At 39.2% G+C, this 19,979-nt stretch overlaps 5 protein-coding genes and 1 pseudogene across 13 annotated transcripts; 4 read left to right on the forward strand and 2 right to left on the reverse strand.

Annotated features, from left to right (window-relative positions):
* The first annotated feature begins 1,250 nt into the window (after positions 1-1,250).
* On the forward strand, positions 1,251-3,294 carry LOC137740345 (GDSL esterase/lipase At5g14450). Of its 2 annotated transcripts, XM_088700575.1 has the most exons (6): positions 1,251-1,376; positions 1,489-1,729; positions 1,830-2,039; positions 2,172-2,341; positions 2,445-2,718; positions 2,909-3,294. In XM_088700575.1, exons 2-6 carry the CDS (start codon positions 1,489-1,491, stop codon positions 3,166-3,168), a joined length of 1,155 nt encoding a protein of 384 aa, XP_088556701.1. In that variant the 5' UTR covers positions 1,251-1,376; the 3' UTR covers positions 3,169-3,294. The 2 variants fall into 2 exon arrangements, with proteins under 2 accessions (XP_088556701.1, XP_068336306.2); XM_068480205.2 differs by lacking the exon at positions 1,251-1,376 and having other exon boundaries at positions 1,400-1,729.
* Positions 3,295-3,819: 525 nt separating this feature from the next.
* On the forward strand, positions 3,820-6,191 carry LOC137739252 (GDSL esterase/lipase At5g14450-like). Its single transcript, XM_068478808.2, has 5 exons — positions 3,820-4,208; positions 4,319-4,528; positions 4,651-4,820; positions 4,922-5,195; positions 5,406-6,191. The coding sequence occupies exons 1-5, from the start codon at positions 3,944-3,946 to the stop codon at positions 5,663-5,665; spliced, it is 1,179 nt and encodes a 392-aa protein (XP_068334909.2). The 5' UTR covers positions 3,820-3,943; the 3' UTR covers positions 5,666-6,191.
* Positions 6,192-6,685: 494 nt separating this feature from the next.
* LOC137739254 (GDSL esterase/lipase At5g14450-like) lies at positions 6,686-8,449 on the forward strand (annotated as a pseudogene). Its single transcript, XR_015966595.1, has 5 exons — positions 6,686-6,905; positions 7,001-7,210; positions 7,328-7,497; positions 7,601-7,874; positions 8,240-8,449. The product of XR_015966595.1 is annotated as a GDSL esterase/lipase At5g14450-like (transcript).
* Positions 8,450-11,394: 2,945 nt separating this feature from the next.
* Positions 11,395-13,338, forward strand: LOC137739180 (GDSL esterase/lipase At5g14450). The gene is made up of 5 exons (XM_068478714.2): positions 11,395-11,805; positions 11,925-12,134; positions 12,225-12,397; positions 12,555-12,828; positions 12,905-13,338. The coding sequence occupies exons 1-5, from the start codon at positions 11,565-11,567 to the stop codon at positions 13,153-13,155; spliced, it is 1,149 nt and encodes a 382-aa protein (XP_068334815.2). The 5' UTR covers positions 11,395-11,564; the 3' UTR covers positions 13,156-13,338.
* A 975-nt stretch (positions 13,339-14,313) lies between these two features.
* Positions 14,314-16,206, reverse strand: LOC137739179 (elongation factor Tu, chloroplastic). Its single transcript, XM_068478713.2, has one exon. It carries the CDS (start codon positions 15,968-15,970, stop codon positions 14,486-14,488), a length of 1,485 nt encoding a protein of 494 aa, XP_068334814.2. The 5' UTR covers positions 15,971-16,206; the 3' UTR covers positions 14,314-14,485.
* A 266-nt stretch (positions 16,207-16,472) lies between these two features.
* LOC137740066 (SAGA-associated factor 29 homolog A) lies at positions 16,473-19,522 on the reverse strand. 7 transcript variants are annotated; one of them, XM_068479863.2, is made up of 10 exons: positions 19,358-19,522; positions 18,650-18,822; positions 18,386-18,479; positions 18,073-18,149; positions 17,709-17,815; positions 17,476-17,567; positions 17,291-17,344; positions 17,024-17,177; positions 16,872-16,885; positions 16,473-16,751 (listed from the first exon to the last, which is right to left on the reverse strand). In XM_068479863.2, exons 2-10 carry the CDS (start codon positions 18,765-18,767, stop codon positions 16,649-16,651), a joined length of 813 nt encoding a protein of 270 aa, XP_068335964.2. In that variant the 5' UTR covers positions 18,768-18,822; positions 19,358-19,522; the 3' UTR covers positions 16,473-16,648. The 7 variants fall into 7 exon arrangements, with proteins under 7 accessions (XP_068335964.2, XP_068335961.2, XP_068335963.2 ...); XM_068479860.2 differs by having other exon boundaries at positions 17,709-17,818; XM_068479862.2 differs by having other exon boundaries at positions 17,709-17,818; positions 19,396-19,515.
* Positions 19,523-19,979: the final 457 nt, after the last annotated feature.

Here is a 19,979-nt window from a genome sequence, read left to right on the forward strand (position 1 = left end):
CACTGTAAAATTTAGTTGGTGCAAAATTACTTCATTGTTAGACAATTTTTCTTTGTTTGTTTTCAAAATGAGGAGAGAGAGAGAGAGAGAGAAAGAGAGATATATATATATATATATATATATATATATATGGAAACGGGGATGCTTTTTTATTTTTTTAATTAAAGATTTGTTAAGTTCACATGTAGCTGATGTTTTTCAAAAACACTGTAAAATTTAGTTGGTGCAAAATTACTTCGTTGTCATTTATTTTATTTCATGAGAGAAAATAAAATTTTCTTTTCACTATCTTTTGGTTGATAAAGAGAATTTCATTAATGTGTAGTTTAGATATAGAAGGTCGCGTGCATGCAAATATATTTACAATGTCTATATAAGAAAAGTAATATATAATAATCTATGAAAAGAAAATTTATATATACTAATTTATGAAAATATTTCAAAATATAAATACATTAAATATATACTATTCAAAATACGAGTCACAGTTCAATTTTTAAAATCCTTTTTCTGTATGTGATACTTCTAAAGTTCTGATGAACAATTTCTACAAGTACTTTACAAAATTCAATGGTTTTTCACCTTTTTCATTCCTCTTTAATAATTTTCATAAAAAATTTAAACCCTTTTTCAAAATTTAATACTGGGTTGGTAATAAAGCAGTCTATAGAATTGTATATTTTTGCAACAATGTTGCATGACGTGACATGCTTTCACACTTGAATTATGACTGTTTTTATTCATAATTGCCAATACTTTAACAAGCAAAATATTAATCATGACTCTTTGTTTATGAAGAAAATGATGGGAATGGTCTCATGACTTCACCAAAGTTTCCACGAATTCGGGTGGCCTAAAGCCTAAAATCAACATGCAACGTGTTTTATATTATTTTTTTGTTTGTCGTTCTTTTGAGATGTATTATGTGAAGAGAGAGACAGATACATAAAGCTATACAATCTCATTACGTCTAAATCTCTCATCATTCCAAGGCATGCCATGATCATTAAGAACAAAATTTGATTGAAACTTGACTTCCGATGTATAATTCGTAACTTGTGGCAGGATTAAAGGGACCTTGTGTGCAGAAAGAGCACGTGAACGAAGTACAAGAACATGTGGTTAGGCTGCATGACAGTAACACTGACATAATAGGTATAAATTAAAACAAATCAAAAGATGCCTGTTTGTTTTTCTCATCACCTCTTTGTACACAGTATAAAGAAACACTCTTCCTCCATATATATAGTAAAGGATTTGGACCTCCCTCAGTCCTTTCCCTCTCGTTTGTGCAAATATTTATAAGTTAGGATTCGAAAACACACGTTTTAAATACACATCGTAAAAATCAGATCGATTTTGAGACAAAGTATAAAGTAACACTCTTCCTCTTAGTCCTCTATTTAATATATTATACACACACATATAAATAGTGTATCCTGCTCTTGCGTTTTGAGTTGCAGTATGTTTCGTGTGGTGGAAATGCAGATGGCTAGATTCGTCGTTGCCGGTTGTTTCGCTATGTGTTTACTGAGTGTGGGAGGGGAAGGGGTGATAGACACATCGTCGCGTTGTGATTTTCCGGCAATTTACAACTTTGGAGACTCCAACTCAGATACTGGTGGTAACTCAGCTTCATTTTACCCCATGGTATCACCCTGTGGTGAAACTTTCTTCCACAGACCCGCCGGAAGGGGTTGTGACGGCCGTCTCATCATAGATTTTATTGGTAATTCTTGTGGACTCCAACTGTGAATTTATTGTAAGACTAGTTGCTTAATTACCTTACCAAATTTTACACTAATACCTGTGATGTGCTAATTATGCAGCAAAGCATTTGGAGTTGCCATACTTGAGTCCATATTTGGACTCACTAGAGAGCAATTTCAGGCACGGTGCCAATTTTGCTAGCGGCGGATCTACCATCCGGCCTTACAAGGAAGCCATGTTTGAAAATGGTGTGAGCCCTTTTTATCTTGAAATCCAGATTGCTCAATACCAGCAGTTCAAGTCACGTACCACCACTCTTTCCAAACAAGGTGACTAATGCCACAAACTACCCAAAAAACAGTCTGTTCACATCGCCTTTCGAAAGTTTTTTTGTTATTTTCTTGAGATGCAAGTATGAGAAGCTCATTTCATTGATTGATCTCAGTTGTTATGATCTGCAGCCAAGAAACAATCCGACAGATTCCCAATAGTCGATGACTTCTCAAGGGCGCTCTACACTTTCGATACAGGACAGAATGATCTAGCTGCTGGTTTTCGGACAAAGTTCAGCAGTGAACAATTTGAATCAGAAATCACAGACATGATTAACCAGCATGCTAATGCCGTACGAGTAAGTATATATGAGGGCGGGTCATTAACAAATAAGTCACATTGTTAAAAAACAAAATGGTTATCAAAGGGGCCTTAAATAACCGCATCTTCCTGTTGTACAGAATTTGTATGAACAAGGGGCAAGGACATTCTGGATACACAACACGGGTCCGATTGGCTGCTTGGGAGTGACCTTAAGCTACCTCCATAATCCGAACCCCGGCTTCATTGACAGCCAGGGTTGTGACAAGTTTCAGAACGACATGGCTAGGACGTTCAATAGGCAGCTGGAGCAGAAAGTGATTCAGCTAAGGAAGGAGCTCCCCCTTTCTGCCATAACATATGTCGATATCTTCGCTGCAAAGTATGAACTTCTCAGCAACGCAAAGAAGAACGGTAAATCTCATTGATTATGGGCATGAAAAATAAAGTCCGCTACAATCTTTTAATCAAATATAGAACCGGGGATGCTAAACAGACAATACGCAATACAAAAACCACGTTTCTAGTGCCCCATTATTGTCCTTCAAGTTCTATTTTCTACAAAAAGTATTGGATTTATGCACACTTCCCTTGATTTATGCAGGATTTTTGGATAAGGCAAGCATCTGCTGTGGATATCATGACGAAAACAACCATGTGTGGTGTGGGAATAAGGGCACCATAACTAATGGGACTCAAGTATATGCTGGTTCATGTAAGGATCCTTCCTTGTATATCAGCTGGGATGGAGTACACTACACCGAGGCTGCGAACCGTTGGATTGCAGATCGAATAGTCCACGGTTCGTTCACAGACCCGCCGGTTTCGATCAAAAGTTCATGTCATAGAACTCAACCTGAGTAGCTGGTTCCATATATATGTGATTCTTCATTTTTTTTCTATGACTGTTTCTGTTTATACCAGTATGGCAAAAGTTCAATACTTTAACAAGCAAAAATTAATATAATGACTCTTTATTTAAGAAGAAAATGATGGATATTATGCCCCTACTCTTTGCTTAGGTGTAACTTTTTTTATTTTAATAGAATCTCTTTCGTACTTGTCGAGATTTCTTGAGGTTTTTCAGAAAGAAAAGAAAAAGAAAAAGACGGAGGTTTCTTGAGAAAGAAAAGAAAATGATGGATGTGGTCTCATGTGCTGCACAAAAATTTCCACGAATTTGGAAGGGCTAACGAAGATTGTTTAGGTTTCACCATAAAACTAATTGGCAATACAGAGTGTAGTCCAACTTACTTATAAGCTCATGCAAGGTTTATTCTCTCATTAATGTGAAATTCATTCTCAACAGTTAAAACTAACCTCCAACGCAGTGTACATCCTTTATGTGTGTGCCTGTCTCTTCCGGTAATAAGTCATTCGACGAGAGAGACGGGTATGGAAAATATAGAACGCATTACACGTAAGTCTCTCATCATTCCAACAACATGCCTTGATCTTTAAGAACAAGATGTGATTGAAACTTAGCTTCCAAATGTAAATTTCGTAACTTATGGCACAATTATTGGAAATTCTTGTATGCAGGAAGTAATTTAAGGAAATAGTAACATGTTCAAATAAAAGTACAGTTATCATGAACAAATGAGGGACGTATCCTGGTCCTGCATTTGAGTTGCAGTATATGTTTGGTGTGGTGAAAATGGAGATGGCTAGATTTTTCGCTGTCAGTTTTTTCGCAATGTGTTTACTGAGTGTGGGAGGTGAAAGGGTGACATACACATCGTCGGGTTGTGATTTTCCGGCAATTTACAACTTTGGTGACTCAAATTCAGACACTGGTACTAACTCGGCAGCATTTTACCCCATGGCATCACCTTGTGGTGAGACTTTCTTCCACAGACCGGCCGGTAGGGGTTGTGACGGCCGTCTCATCATAGATTTTATTGGTAAATTTTTCTTAAGACTAGTTGTATACTTACCATTTACCAAATTTTATAAGAACACTGTAATATAATTAGTGACATTAATTACTTCTTGTTAATCATATTATGTACAGCAAAGCATTTGGGGTTGCCATACTTGAGTCCATATTTGGACTCACTAGAGAGCAATTTCAGGCACGGCGCCAATTTTGCTAGCGGCGGAGCAACCATTCGGCAGTACAATGAGTCCATGTCTGAAAATGGTGTCAGCCCTTTTTATCTTGACATCCAGATTGCTCAGTATACCCAGTTCAAGTCACGTACTACCAGTCTTTCCAGCCAAGGTGACTCATGCCACATATTACCCAAAAAACAGATCATGTTCATCTCGCCTTTCGGAAGTTTTTTGTTGTTGTTATTTTACTTGAGATGCAAGCATGGTAACCTTAGTTGTTATGATCTGTAGCCGAGATACAATCCGACAGATTCCCAATAGTCGATGACTTTGCAAAGGCGCTCTACACTTTCGATATAGGACAAAATGATCTAGCTACCGGTTTTAGGAAAAAATTCAGCAGTGAACAATTTGAAGCAGAAATCACAGACATGATTAACCAGCAAGCTAAAGCCGTACGAGTAAGTGTATTATGCCGGTTCATTACCAAACAAATGTCATTGTTCAAAAACAAAATGGTTATCAAACAGGGCTAATATAACTGCATCTTTCTGTTATACAGAATTTGTATGAACAAGGGGCAAGGACATTCTGGATACACAACACGGGTCCGATTGGTTGCTTGGCAGTGACGTTACACAACATCCATAGTCCGAGCCCCGGCTTGGTTGACGGCCAGGGTTGCGACAAGTTTCAAAATGACATGGCCAGACAGTTCAATAGGCAGCTGGAGCAGAAAGTGATCCAGCTAAGGAAGGAGCTCCCCCTTTCTGCCATAACGTATGTCGATGTCTTCGCTGCAAAGTACGAACTAATCGGCAACGCGACGAAGCGCGGTAAAATCCTGATTCAACACTCTCACGAATAACAGTCTGCTACAAACTATTAATAAAAAATAAAGCCGGGAACACTAAACAGACAATATGCGTATATAAACCATGGTTCTAACGCCCCTTTCTCGACCCAAAGTGTTCGATTTATGCATATTGCCCTCGATTAATACTATGATAAAGCATCAGCTTCTGTTTTTTGTTATGTTTATGCAGGATTTTTGGATAAGGCAAACATCTGCTGTGGATATCATGAACACGACGACCATGTGTGGTGTGGTAATAAGGGCATCATAAGCAATGGGACTCAAGTATATGCTGGTTCATGTGAAGATCCTTCCTTGTATATTAGCTGGGACGGTGTACACTACACCGAGGCTGCAAACCGTTGGATTGCTGATCAAATCGTCGGCGGTTCCTTCTCAGACGTGCCGGTTCCAATCACAGATTCATGTCATAGGATTCGATCCGAGTAAATTCGTATACATATGTGATGCTTTCTATAGCCTCGTAATTAGTAGTTAACATGAAAAAAGAAAAAAAAAAAAAAAAAAGCAGTTAAGAAATAGTAAACTCAGAAAAAAAGCAGATAAATATTGTATAATCAAAGAATTAAACATTTTATTGTACAAAAATCCTGAATTAGAGAACTTAGGGCTCGTTTGAAAGTATTTTTAAAATGATTAAAAACATTTTTAGTGAAAATATTTTTGGAACAATCCTTAATAAAAATGCAAGTGAATCTAGAAGAAAAAAAACATTTGACGTGCTTCCTGCGCATGCTTCTTGTAGGAAGCATTTCAAGGACTTTTGGAACCTGAATTTTTTTCTCTAAAAGCGCTTTCAGTCGTTTTAAAAGAACTTCTAAACGAGCCCTTAGTTAGAGAAAAAACTGGATGTTTTTTTCAATGTATTGTACTTGAATAAGAGAGGAAAGAATTGAATTTGAACCTTCTCTCCCTCCTTATGTATCAATAATCAATACCAATATTGACTTAATCACTGCACATTCTACTAGGTGTGAGGTTTTATACAAAATATGCAAACTTTTGTTTGAAAATTTCGTTATTAATGGAGCCCTGATTGCCATTTCTTAAAATATAGATTAATTTCTTTACGCATGAGGAGAGAGACTGATACAAAGAGATATACATCCCAACCCCGTTACATGCAAGTCTCTCACCATTTTGCCGATTTATTTGCCATACACCCCCTGACAATTGGCATTTCTTAGGAAGCATGAACACCATGATCATTAAGAAATATAGTAGTATGCTCATATAAAAGGCACTCTATAACCTCCGCACAGAGCAAATGATCCAAGTATGATCAGTTAGCTAAAGCTGTAGTTTAGTCAAATGTATGGACCAAATTAGGTCAAAAACCAAACACACAAGCTTATCATTGCTTGCAGTTACCGAGTCCTCGATAAATAAGAGGGTATCCAAGTTTGTATCCTGCATCCAAGTTACCTGTTTGGTGTGGTGAAAATGAAGATGGTAAAGTTTTTCGTTGCCGGTTTTTTGGCCTTGTGTGTAGTGAGGGTGGGAGGTAATTAAAGAGGTTATAAACACTTCATCGCCTTGTGATTTTCCAGCAATTTACAACTTTGGAGACTCAGAATTCAGACACCGGCGGCATATCCGCAGCATTCTATCGCTTCGCATCACCCACCGGTGAAACTTTCTGATGGCCGTCTCGTCATAGATTTTATCGGTAATTATACTAGTTGCTTTATTACTAATTACCAAAATTTACAAGAACTTTGACTGCTACTGAACTCATGTGAGATGTGCTAATTAATTGTGCAGCAAGTCACCTGGGGTTGCTATTCTTGAGCCCATATTTGGACTCACTCGAGAGCAATTTCAGCCACGGCGCTAATTTCGCTACTGGCGGATCAACCATCCGGCCTTCTAATGAGTCCGTGTCTGCAAATGGTGTGAGCCCTTTTTCTCTCGACGTCCAGATTGCTCAGTTTAACCAGTTCAAGTCACGCACCACTAGTCTTTCCAACCAAGGTAACTCAAACGCAGATCATATTTTCGCCTTTTTCGGAAGTTTTTTTTGTTAGTTTACTTGTGATGCAAGCATGAGAAATTCATTCGTTAATATTAATTAGTTATTATTATCTGCAGCCAAGAAACAACATAACAGATTCCCGAGTGTTGATGACTTTCCAAAGGCTCCTTACATGTTTGACATAGGGCAAAATGATGTATCTGTTGGTTTTCGGAATATGAACAATAATGAGCAATTTCCAGCTGACATCAAAGACATGATTAACCAGTTGGCTACGGCTGTACGAGTAAGTATATGAGGCCGGTTCTTGAACAAGCAAACGTCATTATTTAAGAACGAAATGGTTATCAAACAAGCTCTAACTAATCAGAATGTCTTATATTATACAGAATTTGTACGAACAAGGGGCAAGGACATTCTGAATGCACAACACCGGCCCCATCGGTTGCTTACCAATGACATTAAAGTTCATCCCTAATCCGATCACCAGATTACTTGATGAACACGGTTGCATCAAGTATCAAAACGACGTTGCTAGACAGTTCAACAAGGTTCTCAACCAGCAAGTGATCCAGCTAAGGACGGAGCTCCCCCTTTCTGCAATAACATATGTCGATGTCTTTTCCGCAAAGTATCAACTCTACGGCAGAGCAAAGGAGCGCGGTAAAACCTCATCCAAATTAATATTTGAATTCGAATATAATGGAGCATTGCTTCTTTGCACCACATGATTACAAGGGGCATATTCTCCTATTGGCTCCGTAAAATGGGCTCGTGTGCATTTCACGTGATTAATTTTGATGGAAATTCTCATAGTGTTATCGTGAAGGACCAATGCTTCCGTCTTATCAAATTCGGATACCAATTTGAGTAATTTTTTTTTTTTCATAGACCAAAACTATGATTTGGTCATAGTTCACGAGCTATTACTCCAATTTTCTCTAAAAAATTTGTAGCCAGTTCTATTCATGCATATTTCCGCTGATTAAAACTACAACGAATCGTCGACATTTTTTATGTGTGTGCAGGATTTGGGAATACTGCAAACATCTGCTGTGGATATTTTGAAGATAAGAGCCAAGTGTGGTATGGGCAAAGGGCAAACGTAAATGGGACAGAAGTGTTTGGTGGTTCATGTGAAGATCCTTCCTCGTATGTGAGCTGGGATGGTGTGCACTACACTGATGCTGCAAATCATTTGATTGCTGCTCAAATAATCAACAGTTCATATTGAGACCCACCAGAACATATGACTGGTTAAATATGAGATGAAATTAATAAGAAATGAGATGAATTTTAGTAAGGTTGTCTGGTTAAGGCATGTAACGCAGAATCAAGCGAGACTAAAATTTAGTCTTATGTTTTGTAAAGAAAACAAGAAAAATATGAAGTACTGGTTTGGTACTGATGTGTTTTTATAAAAAGTGGGTATAAAAAAAAAACGGAGCTTAAAAAGGTGTTTGGTAAACACTTAAAAATAACTTATTTTTCATATTTTTGGATGAAAAAAGGCTGAAAACGTGAAGTAGCAAAAATGAGTTTATTCTCACAACACAGTAGAATTAGTTTTTTTTAAAGCACAACAATATCAAACCAGCCCAAAATCGGATGGAACTTAAATATGAAAATTTTATATTTGTGTGAAAAATGTCCTACAAATAATGTAGTTGGACTTGACCAATGGAGGAGGATTCTCTACCCTTCTAAGCTCTCTATCCTTCCATGCCCTCCTATTTGAACGATCATGGTTAAACCACGTCAACATTTTATATTGATTTTGTTATAGAGATAATAAGACAGAAAGTAATGTGTGAGAGGAGGGGATGAGAATAGGAGGGTAGAGAATCCTCCTCCCTTGACCAATGGCATAAAAGCAGAAGCAATGCAAATTGCCAGTTGGCTACCTAAATTGAGTGGTGTGATAATTTTTTATTTTTTTTAAGTACATCAATATTTTTACATTAGAAAGAGGAGAAATTCGATTAAGTCACACAATGAGCAACTTAATTTGGTGAAGAGGAATACCACCAGATCGTAATACTGAATGACTAGTGGTGTGATACTTTATGATAAAAAAATGAATGTTAATAACTGAAATTGTCATGTAAAGAGCGTTATAAATAGATAAAAGTAGACTACAAGTTTCTTTGTTTTGGTGGGGAAATGCTTTAGATGTCCCTCATGTGTTGTTGCTCGCTTTAACACTTATAAGACATGGCGACACGATGAACATTATATATAAAAAGGGAATTTAACGAAAAATTTTCAGTATTGTTAACTTTAATGAAAAATTATATTTTAACACTAAAAATCAATCTTGGTAACTCTTTATTTTGTCCTTATCGTTAAAACTCAAGGTTTTCAAATCATTTTTATTAGTTTTTCTTATATAAAAAGCAATAAATTAATGTTTAAAATGATTAAAGTATTGTGTACTTCGGAATAATATAATTTTTTTTAATAAAATATAAGGAGAAGAGGATTATATACGCCGTAAGTTTCTCTGTCTTTGCACGCTGTTGAATAACAAGATTTTTGGCTGATCACGCGTGCTATAGCAGAATCTATCATGTTGTTCAATGTTGTTCATGAGTTCTGGCATATAGAATAACCATAAATAAATACCTTTCGGTGCTTCGGAGTAAGCGGTATTCTGAGGGTTTTGACTACTTGTTTTTTTTTTTTTTTTTTTTTTTTTAACAAACAATATTAACTACACTAAGATGATTGAAAAATGATCCAAATCTCACGGTTAGTAATAATGTGGTTAAAATTTGCTTTTGGCGATAATCGAACATATAACCTCTTACTTCAAATAAAGAGAAATATCATTAGACTGTGGTACTAAATAGTAAGTATTTTAACAGTTAAATCTTAATTTTTGTATGTTAAAATAAAGATCTAACAAGTAAAATATTCGAAATACATGATACTCTTGAGCGTCCAGACAACCGTGGTCCATATTTTAATTACCTTATGTACGTTATACACAGAGAGTCGCACACTTCGCAATCACCGACTCTATTCAAACATAACTGTCTCTCTAATCTCCATGGAACTTGTTGATAATTCAAGATTTATAACGAGCTGCATGTCATTGTCCCTTCCCTTGTAAACAACGGCATGTGTTGCTGAAACATATTCTGTTCCCTCTCCTAATCCGTCATAAGGTTCGCGGCCCAAGAAAGAAGTTTCGCCTACTGGAAATGTCGTCGTAATTGTATTCAAGTCAGTCACATATTGTTATATGAAAAAAATTACAATGCATAACACATAGCGATGGTGTCACCCTTAGACTTGGGTTCCTTCTCTACCATATAAAAATTTCCAAGCAGAACTTAACCCGACTAAAGTTAAACCCTATCGGATTAAGTTTCTAATTCCACCATTGACATGACATTGTATGACTAAATAAAATGCTGTCACAGTTGCATTCTGCTACGAGTAAATTTCTCTCCCCTCACTCAATTCCAAGGCCAAGCAACACGATGGGAAAGTCTTTACTGATCCTAATTGTGCTGAAATTGAAAGATTTTCTAATGTAATGTTCTGTAATTTAGAGTTTTAAATCATTAAATTTTAATAAATATAATAACCAAAATCTAACCACTAAAACATCGAAATAGAGGACTCTGAAACACCATTGGATCCTCAATAAAGTATCAACAACAACAAGAACCATAAAAACAAAAACAAAGTCTTATCTCACTAATTAAAGTCAGTTGAATGAATCTTAAAACGTTACTGCACTCTGTTTTCCATTAACTCTAAATGAATCTCTTTTCAAATCTTCTAAAGTCTTCTTTTACCCTTTTTTTTTTTTTTTTTTGTCTAAACCTCGAGAAAGCTAAAGGGAAAATAATTTACTGAGCTGGTGGGGACAGTGGACTACACCTCATCACTATACAAGTCGACCGAAAGAGATCATCTTCAGATCTCTTCCACCAAAATCATCAGATCAAAGTGATCCGGACATTTCAAATATCATCCAACAATAAAAAATTATAATAATTTTTAAGAATCAAAACAACTAAACCGTTGAATAAAACTTAAAAAATCCGGATTACTTGATCTGATGGCCTCGGTTGAAGTGATTAGAAGATAATCACTTCCCCAAGTCTACATCACTAGCGGGGACAAAAAGATTTTCCTATTAATTTTTCTGTTCTCCATTTTTTCGGCCGAGTAGATCAACAGCACATGCCTCTGAATCTCTCTGATGAAAATCTTTGTCCCCACGTATAATTAGGATAACTTTGTCCTCTTCAAACCAGTCCCATCCTATCCAGCTTTCACATTTAAATGCTGCATGATTAGCCTCACTAGTCACTACCATTAGCCAAACAGTGGAAAATGGAGTTTTGGAAACTGCTTCTGGCATCTGGGTTCTTCTTGGCTTTCCGGGTTTTGGCTGTGGGAGGCCAGAACTTACCACCCTGTTCTTTCCCGGCAATTTACAACTTCGGGGACTCGAATTCCGACACCGGCGGCATATCGGCCGCGTTCGAGCCAATCAAAGCTCCTTACGGCGAAGCATTCTTCCACAAGCCGGCCGGGAGGGACGCCGATGGCCGCCTTATCATAGACTTCTTAGGTAACAACTAAATTAAAGGCAAATTGTTCTCGCTAATTCCTGATTATGATGCGTGTTCATATTTTTTAACTTTTCAATATATTTATTTTACATACGCGTCGAACTGTGATTTTGTGCAGCTGAGCGCCTGAAGTTGCCATACTTGAGTGCATATTTGAACTCACTCGGAACAAATTACCGGCACGGTGCAAATTTCGCCACCGGAGGATCCACCATCAGGCGGCCGAACGAAACCATTTTCCAGTACGGCATTAGCCCTTTCTCCCTCGATATGCAGACGGCGCAGTTCCTGCAGTTCAAAGCTCGCACTGCCGATCTCTATCGCCAAGGTTCAATCTTTTCAGTGCCGAAAACTGCTTCAAGCTTCAATCTTTATTAATTGGCTGTTGTAAATCTGAACTGTTTCTCATGTCCTCCAGCCAAGAACCCTTCTGAGAGAAGCGCTCTGCCAGATCCTCGGGAGTTCGCAGAGGCTCTGTACACCTTTGATATCGGGCAAAACGATCTTTCCATGGGGTTTCGGAAGCTCAGTTTCGACCAGTTTCGTGCAGAACTGCCGGACATTGTCAACCAGTTAGCCATAGCAGTCCATGTAAGTAAAGTAGCACCATGACAATCGCTTAAGATTAAGAAACTTAATTAGGTCGGTTTGGAATTGCTTATGTAGGAAGCACTTCTACTAGAAGTGCTCATCGCATCTTCATTAAACAAACATGTCTGTAACATTGGTTGTGATTGACAAACTTCAGCGGATATATGAAGAAGGGGGGAGGACATTTTGGATACACAACACAGGTCCTGTTGGTTGCTTGCCGGTACAGTTATTCTACAACCTGAATCCGCCAGCCGGTTATCTCGACGACCATGGCTGCGTCAAGGCCCAAAACGACGTTGCCGTAGAGTTCAACACGCAGCTCAGAGACAGAGTCATCAAACTAAGAGCTGAGCTGCCACAAGCTGCAATCACATACGTCGATGTCTATGCCGCCAAGTACGGACTCATCGGCGCTGCAAAGACTGAAGGTACCCAATTTGTTCAACTTCCTTACCGCTAATTACGTTATTAGATACTGATTAACGTTACAATCCTTGTTTACAGGGTTTGCTGATCCGATGAAGGTTTGTTGCGGTTATCACGTGGGATACGACCACATCTGGTGCGGGAACAAGGGAAGCGTAAATGGAAGCGATGTCTACGGTGCTTCATGTCAAAACCCGTCGGCTTTTATTAGCTGGGATGGAGTTCACTACACCGAGGGAGCGAACCAGTGGGTTGCTAATCGTATACTCACTGGCTCGCCATCGTCAAACCCGGCAATTCCGATTACTCAAGCTTGTCATAGGCATTGATAGCTAGACAGATATCAAAATAGTAATAAGATGTATTACAAGAGAGGAACACTTAAGACTCGGTCTTTTCCTGTTACTGCTCCCTCCTCCATCGGAGGCTAACAGAGGTCGGAAAGCTAGCCGACCTCTTTTTAGTTCCAGTGGACATGAAGATTAAAACCAGAGATAACTACCCTACGGAAATTTTTTGATTGTGATCGTTATAATGCACCTTCTCTCAATCTCTCATCGCGTGACCAGAGTGAGAGAGAGATACAGAGAGGGATCATCACGGCATTTACAACTTTACACATACTGCATGCTTGACACGACGACACTCAATTGGAGGTCCAACCCTAATACATGAGTGCAACGTCTATGGCATGGGGCACCACGCTGACGGTATCCCCATGCCATAGAAGTATTTTTCATAATACATCCAGGACCATTAACTTTTTTATCTTATAAGTGTGACAACAAAATACAATGGTGGTGGTGGGGCAAACAAACTTAACCAAGGTGGTGGGATGATGCAATTCTGAGAAAACACAGCACGCGGCTACAAGCCTCCAAATAAATCATGGACCATTAAACTTCGGTTTGATTGTGACAACCAAATAACATGTAATGTAATATTCAGAATGCAAAGAAACAGATGCCAACTTACTTCACTTTCAATCGATCACATTCATATCCATCTCAGTTCCTCTTCCACTTCCCGCTCAACAACGAGCCAAAACTCAGAACACAACACAAACTTCACATGACAGCAGGCATTCCTCTGCTTCCGACACTAACAAAAAGTATAAACCAGAAATGTTCTTGCGAATGCTTGTCACCCACCCTTAGATTTGATATCAAGAGTTGAGAATAGAACATTAAAAGCACATCCGTTTATTTTCCTCCCCTGATATCAAGTCCCGATGTGGGTGACCATACATCCTTAGTCACATGTGACCAGGAGAACAGGGACTCGAGTATAAACTTGTTACAATTACTCAAAACCCATTCAAAAGGAAGAAAGTGAAAACGAAAGAACAAATTTGGTTTAGGTCCATAATCATTTTCATGATTCAGGTTTAGTTAATGGTATCTTGCTTTCAACTTAGGTCAACACCGACTAACTCCAAGGCAACAGCAATTCTAACACTCATTGGCCTTTCCAGAACACACAAAATGTTGATCGACCGAACCCTAATTTCAAACATATGTATTGATTTCAAATGAAAAAACCGAAAGCAAAAACCACAATGAATGAGATCGAGCTATCAACAAAACTATGATCACCACAAGAAACTAGTATGTTGTCTATAATTCCAATCATATGTAGACTAATAGTTTTACTATCAACTCACTCGATAATGGACTGGATGACACCAGCCCCAACAGTCTTCCCACCTTCCCTGATCGCAAATCTCATTCCTTGCTCGCAAGCCACTGGCATTATAAGCTCCACCACCATCTTCACCCGGTCTCCTGGCATCACCATCTTCGTCTCCTCATCCTTGTCATTCGTAACTCCAGTCACCTTCCCTGTCACATCCGTCGTCCTCATGTAAAACTGTGGCCTGTATCCAGCAAAGAATGGCGAATGCCTTCCGCCCTCCTCCTTCTTCAACACATACACAATCGCCTCAAACTTCGTGTGAGGCTTAATGTTGCCGGGCTTCGACACCACCATCCCTCTCTGGATATCCATCTTCTGAATTCCCCTCAGCAGAAGCCCCACATTATCACCGGCCATTGCCTCATCGAGCGTTTTCTGAAACATCTCAACCCCTGTCACTGTTGTGGTCCTAGTCTCTCTCAATCCCACTATGTCCACACTGTCCCCAACCTTCACTTTACCCCTCTCCACCCTTCCTGTCGCAACTGTGCCCCGCCCTGTGATCGAAAACACATCCTCAACCGCCAGCAAAAACGGAAGATCAACTTGCCGTTGTGGAATTGGAATGTAACTGTCCACAGCATCCATCAGGGCATAAATTTTGTCCACCCACTCGTTCTCCCCTCTCTTGATTTTTGGGTTCGCCATCAACGCTTCCAGAGCCAGCAATGCCGACCCGGAAACCACCGGCACGTCGTCTCCCGGAAACTCGTACGAGGACAAAAGCTCGCGGACCTCCAATTCCACCAGCTCAAGCAGCTCCTCGTCGTCCACCTGATCCTGCTTGTTCAGGAAAACGACCACATTGGGCACGCCGACTTGTTTGGCCAGCAGCACGTGTTCTTTGGTCTGGGGCATGGGGCCGTCGGCGCCGGAGACGACGAGGATAGCTCCGTCCATCTGGGCGGCGCCGGTGATCATGTTCTTGACGTAGTCGGCGTGCCCTGGGCAGTCCACGTGGGCGTAGTGGCGGGTTTCGGTCTCGTACTCAACGGTGGCGGTGTTGATGGTGATCCCGCGCGCGCGCTCCTCAGGAGCGGCGTCGATCTCGTCGTACTTCTTGGGGGCGCTGTTGCCCATGGAAGCCAGAGCCATGGTCAGCGCCGCCGTCAGCGTCGTCTTGCCGTGATCCACATGGCCGATTGTGCCGATGTTCACGTGCGGCTTCTTCCGCTCGAACTTCCCACGTGCCATCCGGACTGTGAAGGATCGGTGACGCCGGAGCGACGGCGGAGAGTGGAAGATAGTTGAGACATTTGTGGCGGCGAAGAAGGCGGAGGAGAGGAGGGGTGGGCTGTTTGGTTTGGAGGCTAGGGTTTTAGCGATCGTGGGTTTTGGGCTGGTTTCAGAGAGAGAAAGGTGGGTAGACAGAAAACGTGTGGACAAAGCTGGCAGTGAGGGCATGAAAAAGAGATTCGATGACGACGGAGCTCCGATCGCGGAAGCCATGAATTGCTGGGAGATAAGCGGCGGCGAAGATGATCGAAAGAGAGGGCGGAGGCAACGAAGAAAGGGGGATTTGAGTTCGAGGGGGAGAGTTTTGGGATCAAAGTAGGGCCCTCTTGCTCAACACTTGCTTAACATTAATTAATTAACTAATTATTGGTTGTTACTCAACAACGAAGGTAAAACGTCTTAAGTGCATTTCAAACCATCGAGATTAGAGGATAATTGCAAAATGAGCCACGAGCAGGATATCACATTTTGGTATAAACCATTATACACAATTTGTTAAGATTAATCGTCTAATTAACCGTTAAGTATTGACGTGATACTATAAACCACCCCGTCGTGCCAGATAGAACACATCAAGGCCATCTTAGTCTTGAGCTCTGCCTTACCACGTCATCAGTTAACCAAATGATCAGCCTAAAATAAGGTGTAATTGATCAAAAGCGAAAAAATTGAAACCTCATGATCCGATTTGAAGGTGTGAAATGTACCTTGCCCAAAATTAAACGACGTCACCTTACGTATAATATAAAGCCACAAAATAGTAACATTCCCATCCGAGTTTTTGAAACGTGTGGTTTACTGTGGGACAAGAAAAGTAGAAAATTACACGAGACGATCCTAAACGCCATTTTACTTTTAATTTATACACAAACTATAAACAGCATGAAAGAATCACTGGCGATGGCCTTCCGGCAGGGCAACCACCTTATGGAAGGGCACTGTCCTCTGAGGCAAGGATCCGTCCTCCTCGTCGTCATCGAATTCCAACAAATAACTGCCCAATTCAAACATTAAAACATCATATCATGTATGTAACAAGGAAGCAACTAAATTAAGATGCCTTGATTATAAAGTGGCGTAAAAGTAAAACCCAATCCGTATTGAGGTAACTTACTCATCCGTCTTCCTCTGATGGTTGAGCATCCGCCAGAAGCATGCAAACATGATCAGGCGTTAGTTTAGTTCCACGGCATAAGCACTATAACGATACTAAAGAGAGAAATCCACAAAGAAAAATGCATCAAAGTGGGTGGATGGAATCGTTACCTTGCGATGGCCATTCACCACAGTTGCCTTGTATAGTGCAGTTGTTCCTGGATATACTGCTAAAACGGGTCTTCCCGTGGGGAAATCTATAGCACTGGAAGCGTCGTTTCTCTTCGGGAAAGGTATAATAGCGCTCATAGGCAACTTGTACTTTCTGAGAGCAGCAATGACAACAGAGAAAAATGGTGAAAAGAAAGTTAAGCATCCAATAGAATTCAATATAAACCAGAGAGAACAGTATTGTTAAACACACAACAAGGAAACTACCTTTGGACACCGCCCTCTTCATCATCGCCTGGCTCCTCATCTAGTACTTCAAATCTGCACAATTTTAACTAGCATCACACCATGTCCAAAATAAACAAACCAAGTTGGCAGATCATGATTGGGCTAAAAAAGTTATCATGATAAACTAAAACGAGTTGTTGCATAGTAAGTAAAACTAGACTTACTCTCTTGTATCCTTGTCAAAATGCATCACTTTTACAACAAACCACTCATCCTTGTCAGCATCTTCTTGAGTAACCGTGACCCTCGCTGCTACCTAGAAGTGATAGTAAATGTCAATAAAACCGATCCTCAAAGAGTATCATTCAGTGAAGGATGACATTTTAACCAAGAGCAAGAGAGTAGTGGGAAGGAGCAAGCGCAATCAAACACGACAGATCACGATAATACTGCATACCTGTTCACCTTTCAGACTAGCATGAGCCTCGAGTTGACTTCGCATGGAAGGGGAAATCCTTGAAATATCTGACTCGGGCTTCATTCTCTTCCTTTTCTGCTCATTACCTTCTGCAGTACATGTAATATCAGCCGAATGAAGAAATTATAGTGTTTTCAAATAAAAAGGACCGGAATCTCAGTGGAATATTAGCCACTCAATATTTGACATTATATGTATATATTTATCTTTTGGTTAAGCAGAATCATGGCATCTGACAATTAACAGACAATTAACACAAACTGTGAAATATTTATATAAAACGAAAAGCCAACAGAAATATGTAATTATTTAATAGGAATGCTTATAGCTCCTGGATCCATACCCATCCTTCTTCGCGGCTGCCCTGAAGGTCCAGAAGGCAAAAGAGCATCAAGCTGACTCAACAACAAATTGGAAACACTGCAACAAAACATGGTAAACTAACCTGAAAAGTTTATCAATAAAGAATAAACAAAAGCTTAACTTGTGCAAAAAAGAAGTTGACACGAGAGCATGAGCTTTAAAAGCTTTTTTCTTTAATCTTCAGCCACATAACCGAAAAAAGATAACATATAAACTTCCTTGGAAGTGTTTAACCCTTTTTCAAACAGGTCCAAGGAAGTGTTTAACTCGACGAAAGATAAAAAGAAACATACCTTACTTCTCTTTCTGAACGATCTTTGGCATGCACATATAAATTCTTCAGCTTCGACAATGAATTATCCCCGGGCTTCTCAACCACTTCAGGAGCTGTATTAACATGCAAGATAGATTAAAAAAGAAACTAACATTATTAAACACATTGGTCATTCCTCGCTTCTAAGCTGAATGTCAACTAACAAATCTATCGAAAAATCAAAATATCCAATTACAAAAGATTCAGAGAATATTTCCAAGGACTAACAAACAAAGGGACTTACTAGTTTGGAGCTTCTTATGCATCTTGTTTATCTCAATGAGCACCTCTTCTTGCTCTTTCCTCAATTGATCAAGCTCTTTCGACTTTTCCAGTATACCTGCAATGTCCGCCGCAGACATTTTTCCGTCTGTAAATTTTACTCCCACCAAATTCTGAGAGCTCAACCCTTTCCCCCTAAAATTACAGCTCAATCATCAGCAATGCACAAGCATACGAAATCTAAAACGTAGTTCCATTTCACTTGCATAGATATACATACCTAATTCTAAAATTCGAGAACTAATCAAGTTAAAATTCTGGAATAAACATTTCTTCAATGGGTAGAAAAAACGTAAATTTTAGTAATTTAGTGAAAATACAACCACAAAGCTAGGTGGCACCAAGCCCAAACCCGCTAAGTGAGGTCAGCTATATGAATCCTACAACACCACTGCGTTTAAACGCTAAGATAACTGGAAATATTTAAGTCAACATGAAACTCATTCCTCATATTTGCAAAAACATTCACTGATCCATGATTACATAAATTACAAAAAAGCAATCACAGGAAGTAATTAAAGCAAAATTAACCTCCAAAAATTCCAATTAAATAAGATATTCCGAATTCCGAGATAAAACGGACAATGGATAATGGATATTCTCCAAGTTAAAATTCGACATGCGACTGAGAATTGGAAGCCCTAAAAGCTAATCAGAGCAGGAGGAGCACCTGCAAGTAAGAATTCGGGTGAGGAGCGAGAGAATCACCGGCGGGTAAGACTAGAGCGCCGAAGTTGTTCTTGCGTGGGGAAACCGCGGAGGGTTCGAGATTTCTTCCTAGATTCTTTGTTTTCACAATTTAGGGAAGAAAATTGAACTTACGCAAAATGACACCAATAACATTTTCAATTTCTTTTTCTTTAAAAATTATTCTATTAGTTAAAAAGACCTAATTACCCTAGGACGCGTGGTGTTGACATATTATTGACACGTTATTCACTTTTAGCTCCCTCCTTAATACAGTAGTTACGATGTGTTAAAAAAAAAAAAGTTAATTGGGTATTTTTGTAAGGATAAAGTGTTTAGCTTCATAAAAATTCAAAACATCTCCGAGTTCGACAATCTTGAGATTAGAATGTCTCTTTCCTGAAATACACAATAGATTGGAATCTTGTTGGCTTCGTGAATTCAAACTGAGAAATTTACAAAAACGAAGATGTTTAATTAACTAGAACATTGTGCTTGCTTTACTCTCTAATTTGAAATTTTATAATCAAAAGTTGGAATTTTAGAATACTGTATTGTGTTGATACACAATATATAATAAAACAAAATTAAAACAAAAATTTTTC

Source organism: Pyrus communis, chromosome 9 (genome assembly GCF_041283825.1).
Source record: "Pyrus communis isolate YQ-2024b chromosome 9, ASM4128382v1, whole genome shotgun sequence".
NCBI lineage: Eukaryota > Viridiplantae > Streptophyta > Magnoliopsida > Rosales > Rosaceae > Pyrus > Pyrus communis.